Source organism: Erythrolamprus reginae, chromosome Z (assembly GCF_031021105.1).
Source record: "Erythrolamprus reginae isolate rEryReg1 chromosome Z, rEryReg1.hap1, whole genome shotgun sequence".
NCBI lineage: Eukaryota > Metazoa > Chordata > Lepidosauria > Squamata > Dipsadidae > Erythrolamprus > Erythrolamprus reginae.
This window is the reverse complement of record NC_091963.1, coordinates 71,401,270-71,425,803: the sequence shown is the minus strand read 5'-3', so window position 1 is coordinate 71,425,803 and position 24,534 is coordinate 71,401,270. Positions and strand designations below refer to the sequence as shown.

The window sequence follows — 24,534 nt, the reverse complement described above, 5'->3', positions numbered from 1 at the left end:
GATTCGATCCAGATACCAGAAGGATATAACTCTTTACACTTTTAATAAAAGTAAGAATTTGCTAAGTCATTTAATTATTAATAATTCAGTAAAAATGATAGGGAAAATATATAAATTTCTTATCGCTCACAAAAATATAGAGTTGACTCTAAAAGATACCATGATAAGATGGTGCAGAAACATAGGTAAGGAAATAGATATAGATACTTGGGAAAAAGTCTGGATTAATAATTGGAAAATGACCAAGTCAGTTTCATTAAAAGAAAACCAAATTAAAATGTTTTATAGATGGCACCTTCCACCAAACAGGATAGCTAAAATGTTTCCTAAAACATCCCCACTGTGTTGGAAATGCAAGAAAGATATAGGAACTTATTACCATCAATGGTGGACATGTAGCAAAGCTAAAACTTATTGGAAGATGATTGAGAAGATATTAAAAGAAATATTAAAATATGACATAGATAACACCCCGGAATTTTACTTATTAGGAATTACTAATCAGACTTATAAGAAGGAAACTTTTTACTTAATCATACACATATTAACTGCGGCTAGAATAATATATGCGCAAAACTGGAAGGGGGAGGAAATCCCCAAGAAAGAAGAAGTTATAGCTAAAATATTAGATTGCGCCGAAATGGATATGATGACAAGACGATTAAACGATCAAGAAGATACAAAATTTTATGAAACATGGAACAACATATATAAATGGTTAGATAAGAAAAAATAAGAGATAGATCTGTTTTTATTTAGGTAATAACAATATTAGATGTATTTGTTGATGATTTTGATATAGTAGTTTACTCACAAGCGATATATTAAAAATTTTGTTTTATGTATGTTTAGTAATTGAGATTTGTTTGAATGTTTGATTAGATGAATATATTACACATAAATAACATATTAAGCATTTTTACTTATACCGTACTAATATTGCATTTAAGATTTGAAAATTTTTTACTAGACTTTTTAACATTTAACAAATGTTTGATTATGTATTCTTTTTTCTATTTGAATGTATACTTTCAAAAGAAGCGGGGAAACACATCCCCATTTTATGTTTAATGTTTGTACGTCTGTATGTCTGTTTTATGAAAAATAATAAAAAAATTGAAAAAAAAAAAAGGAAAATAAAAATAAGGAAAGAAAGAATAAAAATTGTGAAATGAAAGAGATGAATGAAAAATAGAAGAGACTTATTGATTGATTATTTTCGCTAGTATTGGAAATTAGGATATACCTTTTTTTCTTCTGCAAAAGTACAGGAAACCTTTCTTTTCTACATTGTCTGGAAGGAACCATTAAAAACTATAACTGTCACAAGGAATTAAATTTGGAATTGGATTATAATCGACTTTTCAATTATTGGATTACAATTCTTTTATGTGGCTTTTAACGACAAATTGGATTACAAAGAATTTGATATAGAATAATAAAACTTGAAATTCGGTTTGGCATCATTGGTTTTGGAATCCCTTTGGAATATAATTATATTTTGGTTTCGTGATTTGCCTTGGAATTACCATTGGATTATAATTAAATTTGGACTATAACTGACTATACTTGGGATTATACTTAAGCAAGATCAAATGGACTGTGGAAGGGAACTTTAAAATCCAAAATCTTCAATCAACAAAATGACTTTTTAAACAGACCATCGAAGAAAGGAAGAAGAGAAGAAAAGAAGAAATATAAATTAAGTATTTATGAAATTTATTGGGTTTATTAAAAGGGTTTTTTATTTTCCTTTTCTTTTTCTTCTTTCCTTAAAAACTATCATATATTTGGTTTGAAAACTATAAGTATTATATTGGTGTCTTTCTCTTTTGTTTTGTTTTACTCTTCCTTCTTATATTGGTTGTTTTTTCTGAGATATTTTTGTACTAAAATCAATTGACATAATGAATTGCTAATTTTAAACTTTCCCCTTCCCCTGATGTGGTGTCTTTTAATTTTTAACTTTTAAGAAAGTGGCTGTTACTAGCAAAGTCAGAATTAAAATTTATTCATTTATTGATAGCTTAATTAAGCTTTCTTTGTTCAACAGTATTGATTTAAAGCCTTTCTCCATTTCCCTTTTCTCCTTTCCTTTTTTCCCTTTTTCTCACTATTTTTATGTGTTTATTATTATAGACTACATAATTATAATTAAGTTTATATTTCTGTTATAAAGTGACATAATTGATTTTTTAAAGAGTGATATATAAAGAAATAAGTTTCCTTTAAAAGTATTGATATACAATTATATAAGAAGTTTTTTCTCATTTTAAATTAGATTTTTAAACTAGACTTAAAGCTGTAATTTAACTGGTTTGGAGTTTATTTGGATTAAGTGACATTATAATAGAACATAAGGGAAATCTAGAAGAAGTGGAAGGACTTCTACTTTTTTCATAATAATACATTAATTATATTAAAAGTAATATTAGATACTGCAGAAGAGGGAGAGAATTAGAATCATCTTAAATAAAGTATTATTTCAAGACATACACAGGATGTTGAGGACATCCACTTTCACAAAAACAATTAAAAAACAAACTTCAATCTCTTCTACATCTCCACAAGTGTCACCTTTGCCTTCGCCTGTGCATCAAAGTACAGCTACAAGTATGTTAGCTAAGGACAAAGAGAAAGGGAAAGTGCAACCACAGCCTACACTCCAAACAATTCAGGAAACATTGAATTTAATGCAAGATTTAATGTTAAAATCTCAACACGAAGCAAATCAACAACGTGAAGGGTTAAAAGCGGAAATAGGGGAACTGAAAGTAGATACTGGAGAAATGAAGGTGAAAATGAAGGAAGTTGATGAGAAAGTTGCGGAAATACAACAGACTTTGAAAGAGAATGAACAAAGAATTAAGACGGTAGAAGGCAAAATAGATAAAGTTGAACAAAGAATGGATGACTTTGAAGATAGATCTGATTTCCCAAACAAAGGATACGACGAATCAATTACACACCTAGAATTACAACGTGCATCTTACAGCCTGAGATTTCAGAATATAACAGAAGAAAAGGATGAAGATCTTCACGCAAAAATGGCAGAAATAATAGGAGGAATCCTCCAGGTTGATCCCCTGGAACTAATAAAAGAAATTGATGAACTTTACAGAGTGCAAACAGGCTATGTACGAAGACACAATCTACCGAGAGAAGTTCACATTAAATTTGTGAGGAAAACTATAAGAGACGATATTCTGAAGTGGACAAGAAATGAAAAACTACAAGATAAAGGAAAAGAAATTACAATACTGAAACAAGTTCCAAGAAGAGTACGAGAAAACAGGAGGGATTATTATTTCCTGACTAAGATTTTAATTAAAGAAAATATAATCTTCCGCTGGCTTATACCAGAAGGACTCTCCCTATATTGGCAATTACAAAGAGTAAAAATAGAAAACATTGAAGATGCTAGAGAATTCTACGAAACAAGTGGTATATGCAAATTTGAGCAACCAATAAAAGAAGTATCCACAAGGAAAGAAGATGAGTTGGGTGACACTAGCCATGGGAAGGAGGAAGATTCAGGTGCAAGAAGAAAACAACCTCAGCGCGAACCTAAAGACACCAAGAAATATTATAAATAAAAATGTCAGAAGATATGAAAATATTTTCTATAAACATAAATGGACTAAATGAACCAAGAAAAAGAAATCAAATATTTTCTAAACTCAGAAAACAAAAAGCACAGATAGTGATATTACAAGATGTTCATATTAAAAAGACCAATAGAAAATTATTATTTAACCCCAAAATTGGAAACATGTATACCAGTTTCGCGAACCAAAAAAAGAGAGGCATTGCAATGTATATTATATGTAATTATATGCTGACCAGGATGGTAGAATATTAATAGTACAAGTAAATATAGATCCGAAATCTCTTGTCATTGTCTCTATTTATGCACCAAATGATAACCAAATGGTATTTTACAAACAATTGCATCAAAAGATAAATGAATTAAATATTGAAAATATGATTATAGTTGTCGACTTTAATGCAATATCAAACAGATTATTAGACTACTCTGGTAAAAAAAAAACAAGAAAAAGAAAAATATTTTGCCAACTACCTTTCAGAAAATGAGGTCAGAGTTATTATTAAATAATATCTGGAGGGAAAGACATCCCTTAACCAGACAGTATACTTTCTATTCTAATCCCCACAAAATTTGGATAAGAATAGATATGGCTTGGGCCCCGAAAAAAACTATAGAACAAGTTAAAGAAATTGAGATTGACACCAATACGTAGGCTGACCACAACCCTTTAGTGATATATTGGAAAAACTACAAGAAACAATTAAACTGGCAGATGAATAAAAATATTATAAGAGACCAACAATATAAGGAATGGATAGAAAAAGAATTAGAAGTTTTTTTAAAAATTAACAAAAAGTTAGAAACTTCTCTTCAAAACTTATGGGGCACTGCTAAGGCATACATTAGAGGTTTAACGATCTCTTATACTGCTAAAAAAAATTAAGAAAAAAAGATACAATATGAACAACTAGTGTGAGAATTAAATCAACTAGAATTAGTATTATAACACAATTCGAAAGACAGCAAGATTAAAAGAAAAATGGAACTAGTTAAGCATAAAATAAAGCTTATAGAGCCAAATCAAATAGCTGAGAAAAGCACTCGGCGAAAGCGCTCCCAGCGAAGCAGCTGCAAGAGAGCTTTCTCTGAGCGCTTCGGGAATGCCTGACCCGCCTCTCCTGCAGCCTCTTCGCTGGGAGTGCTTTCATCCAGGGCTGTCAGAGAAGTGGCTGCAGGAGAGGCGGGGCAGGCATCCCCGAAGCGCTCAGAGAAAACCCTCTCTTTGCTGGAAGCACTTTCGCTGAGCCAGCCCCTTCGCTGACAGCCCTGGCACTGAACCCCCAAACGATGCAGGGGGCCTCCCGCAGCTGCCTCTCTGCTCCAACCCCGCCCTCCCAAAGGGTGGGGCTGCCATGTCCTGGCGGATTCCATCCCTCTGGCCAGGATAAGAGGATAGTGGCGATGGTGGCGGTTTCCCTTTGAGAAGCAGCAGCAGTGCCAGGAATGTCACATCCACCCCACCCGTCGCCACTGGCCCCCGAACAAGGATCCGAATGCCAGCAGTAATGGGCAAAAGGGGTGGGTTTTGGGCTTGCATGCATTATTTGCTTTTCCATTGATTCCTATGGGAAACATTGTTTCGTCTTACGAACATTTCACCTTACGAACCTCGTTCCGGAACTAATTAAGTTCGTAAGATGAGGTATTACTGTATAAGAAGAAAGAAAGCAATTTAGACATTTGGATGTATATGAAAACAGGTGGAAAAGCTTTTTATATAGGACCACAATCCTTGTAAAAGTCCTAAGTACAGTAATACCTCATGTTACAAACTTAATTGGTTCCAGGATGAGGTTCGTAAGATGAAAAGTTCGTAAGATGAAACAATGTATCCCACAGGAATCAATGGAAAAACGAATAATGCGTGCAAGCATTATAGGTGGAGGGGGGGAGAAGTTTTCGGTGATGGCAAAGGAGAATCCCGCGCTTCAACTTCAGACAAAGCTCCCTTGACAAGATGCCCCCTTCCTTGTCCTCCTCTGGAGCCCATGGGGAAGCCACATGCTCCCCTTTTTTTCCCCGGATAAAGAAGTGGCGCCCAATTGAAGTAACGATCCAGAGTCCTAATCCAGCCGCTGCTTCTCCTCCCTCTAATCCTGAGCAGCCCCGTCCAGGAGAAACCGCTCTGAGTCCTCTTCACCCCTCCTGCCCATCAGAAAGAGAAAGAGAAGGAGAAAGAGAAGAAGGGAAAGAGAGAGGTGTGTGTGTGTGTGTGTGTGAGAGAGAGAGAGAGAGAGAGAGAGAGGCTGACTGCCTCTCCTTTGCAATGACACCAGAAGCTGCCTGTTGGCTGTGCTGGGCTCGCCCCCTGGACACGCCCGGCGGCTTTGCCTGAGGACGAGAGAGCAGCTGAGGGACTGGCGAACATGGGTTTCTTTCTTTATTTCTCTACCCTTCAACCTTCTCCTCAGAGGCTTCATCCCATATGTGCCTCATGCAGCTTCGCAGCCTCGTGTTTCCCTGGAGGGGTTTGTGTGTGGATGGGGGTATGGATGGGGGTGGGGGCTTCCCTGTCTTTCCCGGAGCTGTTCCCCCCCCCCGACTGAGCGTGTTTTCGTGGTGTGCTGGGCCGGCAATGGGCTGGCCCTCACGAAACCCGGGTGGGGGCTTTCTTTCTTTCTTTCTTTCTTTCTGTCTGTCTGTCTGTCTGTCTGTCTGTCTGTCTGTCTGTCTGTCTGTCTGTCTATCTATCTATCTCTTTCTGATGGGCAAGAGGGGGGAGTAGGACTCGGAGCGGTTTCTCATGGACAGGGCTGCCGAGGATCAAAGGGAGGGAGGAGAAGCAGCTGCTAGTTCAACTGGCCGCCACTTCTTTGGCCGTGGAGACAAAGGGGAGTGCACATCTGTCCCCGGAGGAGGAGGGGGGGGATCTCGTCCAGCCACTGGAAAGCAAAGGAAAACCCCAGGTGCTTTGGCTGGCAACAATCCGGAGAAAGCGCTCTCGCAGCTGCTTCGTGGTGGCTGCAGTGGCAGTGGCTGCTGCGGCTTCTCCTCTGAGCAGGGCAGCTCCCTCCCCAATCCCACCAGGGGTTGTAATCAAATGGGAAATCCCGGTGGTGACAGTCATTAGGCAGGGGAATCCCTTCAGCAGTCAGAGAGCACAGGCGCAGTAAGAGAGCCCATGGACCCTGGCTCAGGTTCGTAAGATGGAAAGGGTTTTTAAGAGGCAAAGAAATCTGAAACCTCGGGTTCGTATCTCGAAAAGTTCGTATGACGAGGGGTTCGTAAGACGAGGTTTCACTGTACTTTAATGAATCATGTATCATATGTATTTTAATATTATGTTGCCTCAAATTTGGAATTAAAATCTTGAAAGAAAGTTTTAAAAAGCCAAATTTGATAGTATATGTTTAACATATACTTTGGTTATATATTTTGTTATTGGTTATCCAAATAGATACCATAGCTAATCCTACCCTAATTTAATATTGATTGGGTTCATACGTTACTCTAAACTAGAGCTGTCAAACTACTGGCCCATGGGCCGGATGTGGCATACACTGGCCATTCCCAGTTTAGCGAAGGAGGGAAAAGTCCTGATATGTCATTTGACACCACCATGATGATGTGAGTTTGATACCTCAGCTCTAAAAAAATAATTGTGATTTACCAATCACAATGGCTGGATTCACAAATCATGCTGTTAAAATCTAGAGACCATGTTAATGGCCTTTGTGATATATGAAGCTAATGCATAATTATAATTTGGATAGCGACCTATTTAAAAAAAAGTAAAAACTTTATGTTCTCCATGCTGGGGAAAGAGACGGTAGTTCTGTGGGCTTAGCTCGCTGTCCTAACGAATCAGGACTGAGCGACAAGTCTTTAAAGTACTGCTGGATCTGCCCCTTCCCCAGTTATCCGCTCAGCCCTGAACCACGAGGACTTTGTTGTCTCGGCTCTCCTGTAGGCCTTTCTTACCTCAAAACCTTCCTCTTGCTTCTCTTTGGATTTTTCCCACCAGATGGCTCCCAAACAACTTCTAAAGCCTGCAAGTGAACAATAAGTTAGTTTATTTCTTGCCGTTTTTTCCTCTCAGCCTCACTCCCACCCCCCTTCTCTCCCTTTCAGGGCAGGAATTTGTGCCAGGGGTGGGACACTACACCTAATTACACATCAGCTAACCAGCGCAAAGCAACAGGGGGGTGCGCTTTTCACAGATCATTTCAATCAGCTGTCAAGCATTAGCTTCTCTTTTCTCAGCACTTTGCCACCAGCTCTGCCGCTTACTCTAGGTGCTGAAACCGCCACTTTTCAGTTCTCCCTCAGCACGTACTATAATTTGTTTAGCCCATCACAGAGAATTTACAGTTCTTAGGCATCCAGTCCATTCATGCCGAAATGTAATTCATAGGCGCTAACAGCTGCAACCATGTGGACCATCAGCGCCAGCCCTACGAGGCCCTAGCAAGCTGCTTTAATGTTGTCTTTGGCTAGACGCTCTCCCACCTAGGCCCTACCTGGGTTTTTTGTTATTTATTTAACTACATTTAAGAGCTATTCAGCTCTTGGATGGTCTTGGAACCCTGCACTTCCTAAACATCTCCTCCTTGGAGGGTCTCTGAGGGAATAGCAAGTACAGAGGCCTCTTGGACCGGAGACTAGCCTATTAGTCTATATCACCCAGTTCTTGTTCTACCTTTCGGATCCTATCTAAGTATCCATGGCATCCAAAAACTCTAGACAAAACCCCACAGGGAAAAAAGTGTAACCAAAAAACTAACAGGCTATCAGAGGAGGAACCTGCTCCTGCTCCTGCAGGCCAACCTCCTCCTAAGCCCAACAAGGATAAGTCTCTTCATCCTACCAGGAAAAAGGGAGAAAAGGAGAGATAAGGCCCTGCAAAACCTTTGTGACAAGTCAGCAAAGAGGCTAAGGGTACAGACTAGAGAACCATCCCCTGATAATTCAGCTATCTCATATCAGCCCAGAACAGGGGAATCCATTTTAGTACTAGACGAACCTAATGCAGTTAAAGTTCAATGTGACAGTGGGGCAAGAAGAGAGTCAGCAGGCCTCACCAGTTCCAGACCCAGTTCAGGAGCCGAGACCCGACCCTTCCCTGCCTCAGTCTCTCCCGCAGGTGTCACCTGAATTTCAGGCCATGATAATGGCTGCCTGTCCCAAGCAATGGAAGTCAGACTACAATCTGCAAACTTACCATCTACTTCCTTTCCCGTCACCTCAGGAACTTATAGGCCCATATCAATGGCCTTTTCCAGAAGGTCTGTTCCAGAGCCCCAATCTCCAGAGGGCTCTTCATTAGATGAAATGGAAGATGAGGAGGAAATAGAGGACTCTCTTCCCAAAGACGATTCCTACTGTTCTGGATTCTGGTTAGAACTTTGGTTAAATTGGAAATAACGTTTACTTTATTTGGACCGGGAGTCACTGCTCACAGTCACTCATGCCCTCATCACCTCGAGGCTCGACTACTGCAATGCTCTCTACAAGGGGCTACCTTTAAAAAGTGTTCGGAAACTTCAGATCTTGCAGAATGCAGCTGCGAGAGCAGTCATGGGCTTTCCCAAATATGCCCATGTTACACCAACACTCCACAGTCTGCATTGGTTGCCGATCAGTTTCCGGTCACAATTCAAAGTGTTGGTTATGACCTATAAAGCCCTTCATGGCACCGGACCAGATTATCTCAGGGACTGCCTTCTGCTGCACGAATCCCAGCGACCAGTTAGGTCCCACAGAGTGGGCCTTCTCCGGGTCCCGTCAACTAAACAATGTCATTTGGTGGGACCCAGGGGAAGAGCCTTCTCTGTGGTGGTCCCGGCCCTTTGGAACCAACTCCCCCCAGTGATTAGAATTGCCCCCACCCTCCTTGCCTTTTGTAAATTCTTAAAACCCACCTCTGCCATCAGGCATGGGGGAACTGAGATATTCTTTCCCCTTAGGCCTTTACAATTTACGGATGGTATGTCTGTATGTATGTTTGGTTTTTATAATAAGGGTTTTTAAAGTTATTTTAATATTGGATTGGTTACATGCTGTTTTTATCATTGTTATTAGCCACCCCGAGTCTACAGAGAGGGGCGGCATACAAATCCAATAAATAAATACATACATACATACATACATACATACATACATACATACATACTGAATGTAGGGTTTTATAAACAAAAACTCCATTTTTATTTCTCCTCTCTTCCGTATTCAAAATGCATTACAGGCAGTCAAATTCTTTCATCTCATTTCTTCACGATCAGAGCACACAAGCAAACTCCAGCTCTCCTCCCTTATCTTAAGATATATGGCTAGGCTGTGTTAGTTCAAAGCAATAAAAACAGCTGTTAAATAACAGAGAAAAGACTAGCTTACTTCGTAGCCGCATCGTGACATGTCCATGATGGATTTACAACATTGAAAATTCCGCCCTTCTTCTCTGCTGGCACCTGGATGTGACGAATAAAACACTTAAGTAATTAACCCGTTCCTCCCCTTAATATTTCTTCCCTAACACTTGTTCTTTGCGTCTCTGCACCTGCCTGAAATGCAGATTTCACCATCTATTATCTGTCTCTTCTTCACTGGAGTCTAGGATCATAGCAACGTCCTGTGGCTGGCCTCCCAGTTGTTCTGACACCTATAACCCAGGACCTGCCACTAATTCATAAACACTATCTGTATCACAATCTGCAAACTCTTCAACATCTTCCAACTGACCAGGAGAATATACAACACCATCCCTCTCCTCGGGGCCCCTGCCCTCCCCGGAGGAAAATTAGGATTAGGTTTGTCAGGAAAATGAACATGAAAGTCAAAGATCAAATCAGGAGCATCAAAGTCATGAGCATCCATCCAGACAATGATATCAGGCCGACCTCCGGACCATTCCACCTGGTACTGGAAACGGTCGTTGAGCCAATGAGAGTCTCGGATGCTGGTAATGTCCAAGCGGCATAGTGGAACTTGAATGTCGGGTGTTCGATGGACGGGAGCAGGAACGGCAGGAGCAGGAACTTGGGGGCGAAGTGGAGAGTCAGGTGAGACTGGAAGCAATAGTGAGCAATGAAAAACAGGATGCACATGCATGGAATGAGGTAGGATTAAACGGTATGTGATGGGATTGATGACCTTTTCAACAGGAAAAAGGCCAATGAAACGTTGATCCAGCTTGCGGTGAGGTTCAGAAAAAAGGTATTTGGTAGAAAGCCAAACATGGGGTAATCCGTGGAGGCAGAAGATGTGCTGAATAAGTAGTTGAGCTGTGATCTTGGCTGTAAGGATTCGACGACAAGGGATGAAATGAGCCATCTTGGTTAACATGTCCACCACTACAAATATAGCAATGAACCCTTGAGAAACAGGTAAACAGGTGAGGATGTCCATGGAAAAGGTACCCCAGAGTCTTTCAGGTGTAGGCAAAGGTTGTAATAATCCCGGAGGGGTCCAGAAGTTGATGGAAGTTTGAAACAATTGGCATTTTTCTAACTTGGCGTAAAGGTGATGTTGTTGGAGGCGCTGGAGTACTTGTTGTAAGTGGTGTAGCTGGGTTTCTGGAGAAGGAGAGTATATCAAAATGTCATCAATGTAGACGATCATGAAGTGGTCGATAAAGTCTTTAAAGATCTCATTCATAAAATGTTGGAATACTGCTGGAGCATTGGTAAGTCCAAAAGGCATGACAGTGAATTCAAAATGGCCGTAGTGGGAGGCGAAGGCTGTCTTCCATTGATCGCCTTGATGAATACGAATGAGGTTGTAGGCAACTCCTAAGTTGATTTTGGTGAAAATTGTTGCTGTACGGAGGTGGTCCATGAGTTCAGAGATTAAAGGTAGAGGGTGTTGTGGTTCCGCCTGAGACTGCTCAGGGACCAGCTGTGTCTCTGCTGGCTCCATGCCCGGAGGAGGATGACAGCGAAGAGGAGGGGGCTGAACAGTCGGACGGGGGAGAGGAAAGTCAGGAATGGGATGAAGGAGAACAGCATGAGAGCCCCGGGGGGGGGGGGGCTCTCCCCAGCCAGTAGCTTGGAGTCATTAAGTGATGAAGCACAAGCTGTCATTGACATGCGCAGGAGACGTTCAGATCAAAGAAAGGAGCAATTAAAGAGGTATTATCAGCACTGAATTAGGAACAGCTGGGCATGGATGTGGTCCTCCTTAGCCGGGTTTAAAAGGCAGGCAAGCCCTTGAAGCCATGTGGAGTGTTATCAGTTTGGAGTTACGGTGTCCTGCTTTGTTCTCGGCGTCTCTGTTCCTGGCTTGTGGCCCAGCAGTTTGGAAGACCCATGGGAGGTGTAGGTCTGCTATCTACAGCCTCGGCTTGGCAGCAAGAATCCTGTATTGCTGCATGGACTTTTGCTTTCATGGATACATTTGAAGATACAGCATTTTCCTGTTTGTAAGGACATTTTCTGTTACCTGTTTTTTTCTTGAATTTTATAAACTGCCTTTGCCTTTTACCGGTGTGTCTGGCTTCTCTTTTTGGGTTGGTATTGGCTTCCGGAGTGACCCAGACAGAACAGTATAACACTCCACCAACCACCAGACACACCTGGTTCACAGTTTGGGGGTGGTTTGTTTGTTTTTTCTTCCTGCTCCCTGCTGCATTTTTGCTTTTTGGGTTCCTGTTTTTGCCTTCCACCATGGCAGTTTCTGCAGCTGACATGCAGGCTGTGTTTGATGAGTTGCGCAGTTGACTCAGACGGTCCTGGTGTTACAACGCCAGGTGGAGGATTTGTCCCACCAGCCGACCCCACCCCAGGCGCCACCCGTGGTACCTCCTCCAGCGCCTTTGCCGAGGAGGAAATGTTTCGTGGCGATGCCAGAGAAGTTCTGGGGGGACCAGCAGCTATTTTCTGCGTTCCTGAGCAAGTGCAGCTGTTCATAAACGCCCAGATTGTGCACTTTCCTGGAGATGACCACAAGGTGGCGTTTCTTTGTAGCTTGTTGGCTGGCCCTGCAGCGTCGTGGGTGGCACCTTACCTGGCTCGAGATGACCCTCTACTCCAGAACTTTGCTGCTTTCTGTGACCAGCTGCGTCACCAATTCGCGGACCCGGTGCAAGAGCAGACGGCCACGCGGGCTCTGAAGCAACTGCGCCAGGGTTCGCGCCCCCTGGCGGACTACATGGCTGACTTTCGGTCCCTGGCTGGGCAGGTCCAATGGAATGAGGCTGCCCTGCTTGAGGCCTTTCAGGATGGATTATCGGACACTATGTTGGATGAGCTGGTGCATGAGGTGCTGCCCGGCACTCTGGACACTTTGGAGCGGCATTGCCTGGCAATAGAGGCCAGGCTGTTGGCCAGGGAAGTCCGTCGAGTGGGACGGTCCAACCCCCGTGCGTCAGGCATCCCGCCGACACCTGTTCCGCGGCGGAGGTTGTCGACCGTACAAACCCCGACTCCGGCCCCTGCGCCCTGACGTTTTCAACCAGCACTGCCTCCACGCCTGATGGACGTGAGTTACGCCCGACCCCGCCAGACCCTGGAGGAACGGGGGCATCGGCAGGCATCCGGGTTGTGTTTCTATTGCGGGGGCCCGGTACATTTTGCTGTGGTTTGTCCCCACAAGAGGCGGAGCACGGTGGCTGCCGCTGTTCCAGTACCCTCCAACTCCTGTGCTTCCAGTGGCTTCCCCCGTTCAGTTCCAGGAGACAACCCCTTGTGTCACTGTCCCTGTCATGGACTCTCTGATGGCGGGGCCTTCGTCTGGACGTCCTCAGTTGCCGGAGCGGTCGGGAAACGAGGGGGGCCCGGCTTGGTGGCAACCCTAGGTCGGGCAGGGATCCCACTTTCTCCCGACTCTGGACCGTTTCGACACCTGGTGCTCTCTGTGACCCTGCATATTGCTCAACGGACTCGGACTTATCCAGCGTTGGCCCTCGTGGATTGGGGGCGATGACGAATTTCCTGGACGAAGCCTTTGCCCAACGCCATTCCTTGCCCCTTTGTCCTGTCATCCCTCCGTTAACTGTTGAGACCATTAATGGGCGGGTGTTGTTGGCTGGTCCCATCCATTTCCAGACCCTGCCGGTGCGGATGTGCATCGGAACTCATGAGGAGGCCCTACAGTTCTATGTCACCAAGGGGCTTCATTTTCCCCTCGTGCTGGGGTTGTCATGGCTGCGCGCGCATGACCCGCATGTGGTGTGGTCCCAGAACCTTGTAACTTTCTCCAGTTTGCAGTGTGTGGACCACCACCGACATGTATGCGCAACCCATGGCACAGTTGTTCCCGGGATCCAGTTACCCCGTTGCCTCGCGGAGTTCGCCAATGTTTTCAATGAGAAGGAGGCAGATCGGCTACCACCACATAGGTCGTACGACTGCGCCATAGACTTGATCCCTGACGCCAAGCTCCCGGCTGGTCGTTTGTACTCCATGTCAGAGCCGGAGCTTGTGGCTCTCAAGGAGTTTATTGAGAAGAATCTGGCCAAGGGTTTTATTCGGCCGTCCAAGTCCCCCTTGTCTGCTCCTGTTCTGTTCATGAAGAAGAAAACGGGCGATCTTCGCCTCTGCTGTGACTATCGGTGCCTTAACACCATCACGGTGCAGAATAGGTACCCCTTGCCCTTGATCCCTGAACTCATGGACCGGTTGCGGACGGCAACGGTGTTCACAAAAATTGATTTGCACAGTGCGTACAATTTGGTTCGGATGCGGGCTGGGAATGAGTGGAAGGCAGCCTTCGGCACTCTTTACAGCCACTTTGAATACACCGTGATGCCCTTTGGCCTCACCAATGCCCCGGCCGTATTTCAGCATCTGATGAACGATGTGTTTCAGGACATGTTGGACCATTTTGTTGTGATTTACCTTGATGACATTTTGGTATACTGTATTCCCTGACCCATGCCATGCACTTGGGCCATTTGCGCCGGGTCCTGCTCCAGTTACGGGAGCAGTATTTGTATGCCAAGCTGGAGAAGTGCCAATTCTTCCAGACCACCGTCGAATTCCTCGGGCACATTTTATCTCCAGGTGGCATTTCCATGGACCCGGGCAAAGTGGCCGCGCTTCAGTCTTGGCAACCTCCACGCCGGGTTAAAGACGTACAACGTCTCTTGGGGTTTGCGAACTACTATCGTACTTTTATTCCGGGGTATGCCACGTTAACCACGCCCTTGACTCGGTTGTTACAAAAACAAGTCCCGTTTGGTTGGGGGGAGGCAGAACAGCGGGCTTTTGATGCCCTGAAATGAGTGTTCATGGCTGAACCGCTCCTGCACCATCCTGATCCCGCTCAGACGTTTGTGATGGAAACAGACGCCTCGGACGTAGTGGTTGGTGCAGTGCTCCTCCAAGCCCATCCACCCGGTGACATTCTGTTTCCGTGTGCCTACTTCTCCTGCAAATTGTCCCCCTCGGAGAGAAACTATACAATTTGGGAGAAGGAACTCTTAGTGGTGAAGACCGCCTTTGAGCATTGGCGGCATTACCTGGAGGGTGCCCGTCATCAGATTGAAGTACGGACGGACCACTGGAACCTCGAGTATCTCCAGACAGCTCAGAAATTGAACCAGAGACAGATCCGCTGGTCCTTCTTTTTCGCGTGGTTCAATTTCCGCATCAGGTACACTCCCAGCACCCAGAACCCTCGCGCGGACGCGTTGTCTCGCAAGCTGGAGTACACTCACCCAAAGGAGCCGGCTCCTCTGCAGATGATCCTTCCCCCTGCAGCTTTGGCTGCGACCCAGGACCCCGTGGACTTGCGTCGCCGTTTACGGGAGATGCAGCGAGGGGATGGGTTCGTAGCGCAGAGGGTGCGGGAGTTAACACCCAATTCCCCATGGACGTTCCAAGACGGTCTGCTCCGGTACCGGGGGCAGCTGTATGTTCCCGCAGGCCCAGTGTCATGACTGTCCAGTGGCGGGGCATTTTGGCCTCTTCAAAACATTAGAGCTGGTCACTCGGACATTCTGGTGGCCATGCATCCAAGACGATGTGCGTTCCTATGTGGCCACCTGTGTCCAGTGTCGTACGGCCAAGGGGTTGACTGGAGCCTCGCCAGGATTACTGCAACCTTTGCCCACGCCCGAGAGACCCTGGGGTGTCGTGTCCATTGACTTCGTGACCCATTTGCCTTCCTCTGCTCGCTTCACGGCAGTCGTGGTGATGGATATGCTCACCAAGATGGTTCATTTTGTACCTTGCACTAGGGTGCCCACTGCCCAACTCACGGCCCAAATGTTTATCAGCCACGTTTTCCGGTTGCATGGGCTCCCGGATCGGGTGGTCTCTGACAGGGGAACCCAATTCACAGCCCGGTTCTGGCGAGAATTGATGTCGGCCCTGAATGTGTCCGTGCACCTCGCATCGACGCAGCACCCCCAGACCGATGGAGGCACCGAAAAGGTCATAGGGATACTGGAGCAATACCTGCGGTGTGTAGTGGCGGATCGCCAGTCTGATTGGTCCCGGTTCCTCCCTGTAGCGGAGTTTGCTTTTAACAACTCCCGCCACTCCTCGACCCGACTCACACCCTTTTTTGCAAATTATGGCTTCCATCCTCGCTTCTTTCCCTTTACCTTCCTAGATTCCCCGGTGCCTGCTGCAGAGGACTTTCTCTCGGAGCTACAGGCGGTCCACGAGATGGTGAAAAGGTACCTCAATAAGGCCAAGGAGGACTATAAGAGGGTGGGTGACCGCTCCAGATGGGATGTACCCCCTCTTGGTGGTGGGGGATCAGGTGTGGCTGTCCATGAAATACATAGCCTCTGAATTACCTAGGCACAAGTTAGATCCCCGGTTCCTGGGCCCTTTTCCCATCGAAAAGGTTATCAACCCGGTGGCCTACCGGCTCACCTTGCCGGCCAACTTGCGGGTCCACCCTGTGTTTCACCATTCCCTGTTAGTCCCTGTCCCTCCCGATTGTCCGCTCCGTCCCAACGTTCCCGTGTTTCCTGCCCCGTGTGTTCGTGACCACTTCCCTGATGCCATGGTGCATGCCATTCTGGATTCCCGTTTGGTGGACGCTTGTTTCCAGTACAAGGTGCAATGGGTGGAGGGGGACCCTGATGATTGCTCCTGGGTGGAAGCCACGTTGCTGGACGCTCCTGACCTTCTTCGGGATTTTCACGCCCGGTTTCCCCGGAAACCACGTCCTCTCCGCTGGCCGGTGGGGAGGGGCCTTCCGAGGGGGGATGGTGTTGTGGTTCCACCTGAGGCTGCTCAGGGACCGGCTGTGTCTCTGCTGGCTCCATGCCCGGAGGAGGATGACAGCGAAGAGGAGGGGGCTTAGCAGGGTTTAAAAGGCAGGCAAGCCCTTGAAGGCATGTGGAGTGTTATCAGTTTGGAGTTACGGTGTCCTGCTTTGTTCTCGGCGTCTCTGTTCCTGGCTTGTGGCCCAGCAGTTTGGAAGACCCGTGGGAGGTGTAGGTCTGCTATCTACAGCCTCGGCTTGGCAGCAAGAATCCTGTATTGCTGCATGGACTTTTGCTTTCGTGGATACATTTGAAGATACAGCATTTTCCTGTTTGTAAGGACATTTTCTGTTACCTGTGTTTTTCTTGAATTTTATAAAGTGCCTTTGCCTTTTACCGGTGTGTCTGGCTTCTCTTTTTGGGTTGGTATTGGCTTCCGGAGTTAGCCAGACAGAACAGAGGGTAGCGGTTGCGAATGGTAATGGAATTGAGTTTACGATAATCACAGCAGAATCTGAGGTCTCCGGTTTTCTTTTTGACAAAAAGTACTGGGGCGGAGAGCGGTGAAGAGGAGGGTTGGATGAACCCTCTGGCGAGGTTCTTGTCAATAAAATCTTTTAAGGCTGCTTAAGGTTGAGACATTGAATAGACATTAAGTAATTAACCCGTTCCTCCCCTTAATATTTCTTCCCTAACACTTATTCTCTGGTCTCTGCACCTGCCTGAAATGCGGATTTAACCATCTATTATCTGTCTCTTCTTCACTGGAGTCTAGGCTCATAGCAACGTCCTGTGGCTGGACTCCCACCTGTTCTGACACCTGTAACGCAGGACCTGCCACTAATTCATAAACACTATCTGTATCAGAATCTGCAGACTCTTCAACATCTTCCAACTGACCAGGAGTATATACAACACCTACCAAGGGTTGTCTGAAGACGAAGAAGTTCCTCAAAAGGCATCTGCCTCTTCCTCCATTTTCTATCTCATCTATTCAAATCACTCTTTCACAAAGTCCAGTTAGCTACTAGACTACATCCGGAGAAACCAAAAGAGACCAACTCTCAAGACAAGGAACAAGATACTTGTCCCTTCTTAGAAGAACAGCAGGACACAGAGGTTATACCCATGCCACACCTCTTCTGTGAGGCACTCCTGAAGCAGTGGTCCCTTCCAGGACCAGCTCCTTCATCTAAAGACAAGAAACTCTTCAAGGTGGTGACCTCCTATTTATTTATTTTTGTTTATTTATTTATTTATTTTGTCCAATACATAATGCACATTGAAGAGAAAGATATGTAATAATATAAGTAAAGAAAAGAATAGAAGAAAAGATATAAAAGTATAGGTGAACACATTTGAAAGGAAGAAAGGATAAATGAGATAAGGAGAGACAATTGGACAGGGGACGGAAGGCACACTGGTGCACTTATGCACGCCCCTTACTGACCTCTAAGGAACCTGGAGAGGTCAATCGTGGATAGTCTAAGGCAGGGGTCCCCAAACTTTTTACACAGGGGGCCATTTCACTGTCCCTCGGACTGTTGGAGGGCCGGACTATATAAAAAAAACTATGAACAAATCCCTATGCACACTGCACATACCTTGTTTTAAAGTAAAAAACAAAATGGGAACGTACTATTTAGAGGAGGGAAAGATCCGAAATTCATATATGTTTATGTTTTGTTTTTAATTTTCTTTTGTTAACATCTGATTGGCTATACAAGGTTTTCTTGGCTTATGAAAAATGTATAAAGAAAGAAGGAAGCACTTTGGCATAATGGTTAATAAGTTAGAAATATAATTGGTGTTGCACTTTTTGAAGGAACATTAAGGAGGGAATTTAATTAAAAGAAAATGAATGTAACTGGATGACAAAATTAGAAAAAAAACCTTTTGCAACTTTTTGGATGATTGATATTAGTTACTAACAAAATATCACATTTTATTCATGGAAAATTAGATGGTACACTGTGTTGTTTGAATGTATGCTGAGAGAAAAATTTACCCTCCCCAAAAAACAGTCCTTCCTTCCTCTGTCTCTCCATTTCATTCTTCCTTCCTATCTTCCTTCCTTCCATCCTTCCTTCCTTCCTTTCTACCTTGTTCCCTCCATTTCTCCTTCTTTCCTTCCTTCCCTCCTTCATTCCTCTCCACTTCTCCTTTCCTCCCTCTCTTTCCCTTTTCTTTCTTTCTCTCTGTCTTTTCCCTGTGCTCTTGTCAATCACTGGCGGGCCGGATAAATGGCCTCAGTGGGCCGCATGTGGCCCGCGGGCCGTAGTTTGGGGACCACTGGTCTAAGGGAAAAATGTTTGGGGTTAGGGGTTGACACTACTGAGTCAGGTAATGAGTTCCACGCTTTGACAACTCGGTTGCTGAAGTCAAATTTTTTACAGTCAAGTTTGGAGCGGTTAATATTAAGTTTGAATCTGTTGCGTGCTCTTGTGTTGTTGCGATTGAAGCTGAAATAGTCATTGACTGGTAGAACGTTGCAGCATATGATCTTGTGGGCAATACTTAGATCGTGTTTTAGGCGACGTAGTTCTAAGCTTTCTAGACCTAGGATTGATAGTCTGCTTTCGTAGGGTATTCTGTTTCGAGTGGAGGAGTGAAGGGCTCTTCTGGTGAAGTATCTTTGGACATTTTCAAGGGTGTTGATGTCCGAGATGTGGTATGGGTTCCAGACAGATGAACTGTATTCAAGGATGGGTCTGGCAAAAGTTTTGTAGGCTCTGGTGAGTAGCGTGAGATTGCCAGAGCAGAAGCTGCGTAGGATCAGGTTAACAACTCTAAAAGCCTTTTTGGTGATATTGTTGCAGTGGGCTTTGGCACTTAGATCATTTGATATTAGTATTCCAAGGTCTTTTACTGAGGGGGGGTTGGCTGTGAGATTTTGTTTATTCAGTTTATATATGAAGTTAGGATTCTTTTTGCCGATGTGGAGGGTAGAACATTTGCTGGTTGATATTTGAAGTTGCCATGTGCTAGACCAATGTGAGACAAAGTCGAGGTCTTTTTGGAGAGTAGATGTGTTGTCCGTGGTGTTGAAAAGTTTTACATCGTCGGCGAAAAGAACACAGTTGCTTGTGATATAATCGCATAGGTTGTTGATGTAGAGAATAAATAGAGTAGGTCCTAGTACGCTGTCATGGGGAACGCCACTTTTAACCGGGACAGGGGCGGAAATGGCGCTTCCAATTTTGACATTTATGAGGACCTCGTCACACTTTCCAAGGTGGACCAACCCATCAAGCCACTCCATTCATCTGCTGCTATGCCTGGAGAGGCTGAAGAAGTGATGAAGGCCAAAGACTGCAGGTTTGAACAGATGCTGAAGAAAAGCCATCAAGCTGATGCGTGGGCATTAAAGTAGCCTCTTCAGCATCTTTTTTTTGCCAGAGCAATGTTAGTCTGGTTACAACAAATCCAACATAAGATCCCTCCAGATGACCTCAGGTCAATAGGACATCAATAAACTGTTTGCCTTGGCCCAGTATGTGGCGGCTGCCACACTACAAACATCACATTTATTGGTAAGGTCCATTGCAGCATTGACCATCACCTGGAGACTACATTGGCTCAAGCCTTGGCAAGCTGGTGTACACCAAAAGTGGCAATTAGCCATTGGCCCACTTCAACGCAAAGTTTTTTCAGAGAGCTGCTAGATCTGCTGCTCACGGAAACCTCAGATAGATCCTTGGGCCTACCATCAAGAAAGCAACCAGTAGATTCAATCCTTCCATTCGACGTTCCTTTTGTCAGCCAGATCCCAAGTACACCATGCCAAGAACTACAGGTCAGTATACCCCATGCTCCCAATCTCAATCTGATAGGGGCTCCAGGGGCAGAAACAACAGGGGACAGAGAGGTAACCAATCTTCCAAATCCTTTAAACGTTCCAGGTGGTAACTCCCCTAATATTCCCATTGGAGGATACCTTGCTTCCCCCCCCCCCAGCTTGGCAACAAACTTATTCAGACCCCTGGATTCTCTCTACCATCCAAAGAGGCCTCTCCCTAGAATTCTTGTCTCCTTCCCCCAACCATTTTTTAACCTGTACAGTGTCCTGGAACCATAAATCTCTTGCTCTCATCAAGGAGGTAATCAATCACCTCATCTCCATTAGAGCAATTCAAAGGGTTCCTGTGAACCAAAGAGGTCTGGGGTTTTATTCTATTCATGGTCCCCAAGGCCTCAGGGGGATGGAGAGTCATTTTAGATTTGCAAAGATTGAATCCATTTATCAAATATAGAAAATTTAAGATGCATTCACTTGCATATACCCTGGCTTCACTATACATAGGTGACTTTATGGTCTCCTTAGATTTAACGGAGGCATACCTTCACATCCCCATCCGCAAATTCCACAGTTTCTTAGATTTGCATTTAGAGGATCCCACTTCTAATACAGGGTCATACTTTTTCGGTTTTCCTCTGCTCCTAGAATATTTACAAAGATTCTAGGGTCCCATATCAAGTCTCTCCTCATACACATTCAGTGTTACCTGGATGACATCTGGTGCAAGCTCCTTTCTAAGAACACACTTTGCCTTATCTCCATACCACCACGGATCTTCTTCAGTGCCATGACTTCTCCATTAACCTTTCCAAAAATTCCCTTATTCCCTCAATGGGCTCTAGTCCCACCTAGGAAAACATAGAACATAGAAGACTGACAGCAGAAAAAGACCTTATGATCCATCTAGTCTGCCCTTATACTATTTTCTGTACTTTATCTTAGGATGGATATATGTTTATCCCAGGCATGTTTAAATTCAGTTACTGTGGATTTATCAACCTCATCTGCTGGAAGTTTGTTCCAATGTTCTACTACTCTTTCAGTAAAATAATATTTTCTCATGTTGCTTTTGATCTTTCCCCCAACTAACTTCAGATTGTGTCCCCTTGTTCTTGTGTTCACTTTCCTATTAAAAACACCCCTCCTGGACCTTATTTAACCCATATTTAAAGAGTGGGGGTGGGGGTGGAGCTAAGATGGAGGATAGGGAGCACTGGCTCTAAAGAGCTCCTCCAAAAATAAATAGGCTTTATTTTTAACTCATTTATATTTTAAATTTTAATTTATTTTTTATTTTTTAATTCTATTTTTATATTTGAACATTTGAACATTTAACAAAATATTTTATACTTTTAACTCATTTTTTAACTTTTTAAAATCTGTAATGGGTGGAGTGCGTTTGCAGAAGTTCCTCTTAGTTTTATTATAAATTACACGGAAAAAAAGACCAAGAAGCAAGACAGAGAAAAGGAGAGCTAAGCACCGGAGATTCTCGCAACTAACCAACATGGAAAAAAGCAAGAGGAGGCGACGTGCACACTCTGCAATATAAGAATCACCGAAGCCCATGAAACAGCAGAAAGTCGACAGCTATCTGAGAAGCAGACAGCCACTCCCTGTGAGTAACTTAATATCTTTCAATTATTCGGAAAAACAGGAGGCACTAGAGTGGGGTAAACAAGCAGAGATCGGAAGTCAACAACTCATAGATCTCTCTTCTTCTACAGAGGAAGACGTCCCCTCCTCCACATCTGAACAGATTCCTGCCCTTTGCTCAGCAGCTGCAGAGCTTTTGAAAGAGGGAGATGAGAAGCCAAGCTTGATAAACTTAAAAAATGAAAATATAACTGACTTTTTATTGAGACAAAGCCTGCTAACAGCACAAACTGTACTCTCTATTTTTGAGTTGCTGACCACAGTTAAAACAAAAGTAGATGTTAAAAGAGGCCCTTGTGAAGCTTATTGAAAATCAACAATGAGCAGAGACAGCAGACCACACAGGTGGTTAAGGATGAGAAGAAAGTGCCTAGGGGTTACGCAGATAAGGAAGGAAGGTATTCAAGGATAAGGAAGGATGGTTTTTACAACCTAAGCAAATCACCCTGCAAATATTAAACAATAGTATAAACAGAGGACGCTGGGGAGCAAAAAGAGAAATCATCCTATCCCAAAGTCAGTTACTTCGTTGAGAAAGGAGGTTGATTGACCTGGAGAATGCTGAATGGCTCCCACCCAGAAGAGATTGTAGGCAAATTTTACTCACCTTTAGGCAGCCCACAATCTCTAGTATGCTGTTTGGAATGAGACCCTTTCTGCATCTTTTTTCAATTCTCCCAAAACGTGTGTTCCATTCGGAGGAACTCAGCCCACTCCTAAACCAAACAAGCCCAGAGAGCACTGTCACTTTAAAGAATAAAAGAGACAACTCAACTCCAGACAATCAGAAGGATATTTTATCAGCTATGCCCTTGAGAGTTGTTGGTCTAGGCACAGAGGACCCATTGGAAGGAAACCTGACTAAAATCTTTAGTACCTTGATAGATTTGGAACAAACTGACATTATTAAAAGATTAGATGCCCTGAGAGAGACCCTAGTGGCAACACAAAATACAGCCAATCCACTAATTGACTTAGTTTTACCAACTACTCCAGGTAATTGCAACTGTTTTGAGAAAGATCCTGCTGGCATTAGTGTCCCTTCCCTTGCTAAGATGAATTCAGACATGCAGACTATGTTGGATACTGCTGGCAGACAAGAGGAAGGCTCTGATTGCTCAATACCCTGGGACTCAAAATCAGAGTCTGCGAGTGGGCTACAACAGGAATACGAGATGTACACCTGTAGCTTAGCTCACTTAAAAATTGGTGTCCCTTCCAACGACCCAGGCAAACCTCTGCTTCAGGAATCAAAGGAAATTATGTTAAAGACAGCCTCTGAGGCAGGATGCAGATTGCTACCCAGGGCTGAGATAACCTCTCTCGATACAGATGCAGACAAGAAACAACAGCCGCCAATTGTACGCTACTCTACATATAAGCCACTACACAATGTATCTGACCTCATTTAGCAGCAAGAGAACAGTAAAGGAAGACCAAATTTTAATCAATGTGCCTTTTTAGACACTGAAGGAATGCTGGACCTTATCTTACCTGCAGATTGACTACATGAGCCACATTGTTCAACTATAAACCCCAGCACAATGTTAATCACCCCTCCAGATAAAAAATAAGGAAGTTCTATTCGGATATTATCATGGAATATATCCGGTTGGAAGAATAGCATGTCAGATGGAGACCTATTGGAGTTCCTCTCCAAGTTTGACATTATAGCACTCCAAGAGACATGGTTAACAACCAGTGACGAAGAAGCCCAGTTAACAGGCTTTAGATGCTGGTTTATACCCACGCAGAAATTTAAGTCAAAAGGGCAGGCCTCTGGGGGATTATGCGTATTTGCCAAGGCAGAGATGGGCTAGCAAAGGCACCAATTGTCCCTTAGAGAAGACCCCTACTACTTTCAAGCTATTCAATTTAAATACAAATCAACTGAAGTAGTGTTGCTAAATGCATATTTACCCCCATCTTCGTCCCCATGTTTCTCCCCCAACATCTGGGTGCAACTAGAAAAGACAATTGTGGAGATAAATATAAGACATCACAAAGCCATTGTAATCCTGTTGGGAGATTTTAACGCTAGGTTGGGTGCCTCCTTGCAAGACTATGTACACTTGGGCATTATACCAGAGACCTATTTGACAAAGGATCCTTCTTGGCACCCCAGAAACTCTAAAAGGAACACGGCGGGCACCAACCTGATCTCCTTGACATATACATGTAATCTTCACATACTAGGAGGCAAAAGCAGTTGCTTTATATATCCCTTTACCTTCCACCCTGGGAAGGCTAGCAGTGTCTTGGATTATATATGTGTCTCAACGGATAAAACAAACTTCTTTTCAGATATTCAAGTCTATACTAGGGAAGATAGCGATCATCAACCGATTGCAGTTAATTTTTATGTCAAAT

General features: G+C 44.2%; 1 protein-coding gene across 5 annotated transcripts in view; it reads left to right on the top strand.

Moving 5' to 3' along the window:
- AVL9 (AVL9 cell migration associated) overlaps nt 1-24,534 on the top strand; it is a 204,781-nt gene that overhangs the window by 74,297 nt on the left and 105,950 nt on the right. The window contains exon 1 of one of the 5 annotated variants that reach the window (XM_070726318.1): nt 20,443-20,505. The exons of the other annotated variants lie outside the window; for them this stretch is intronic. Within the exon in view, the coding sequence (XP_070582419.1) occupies nt 20,490-20,505 (16 nt within the window). The 5' untranslated portion in view covers nt 20,443-20,489. Of the gene's footprint in view, nt 1-20,442; nt 20,506-24,534 lie in introns of those variants that run through there. 5 annotated transcript variants of the gene reach the window in all.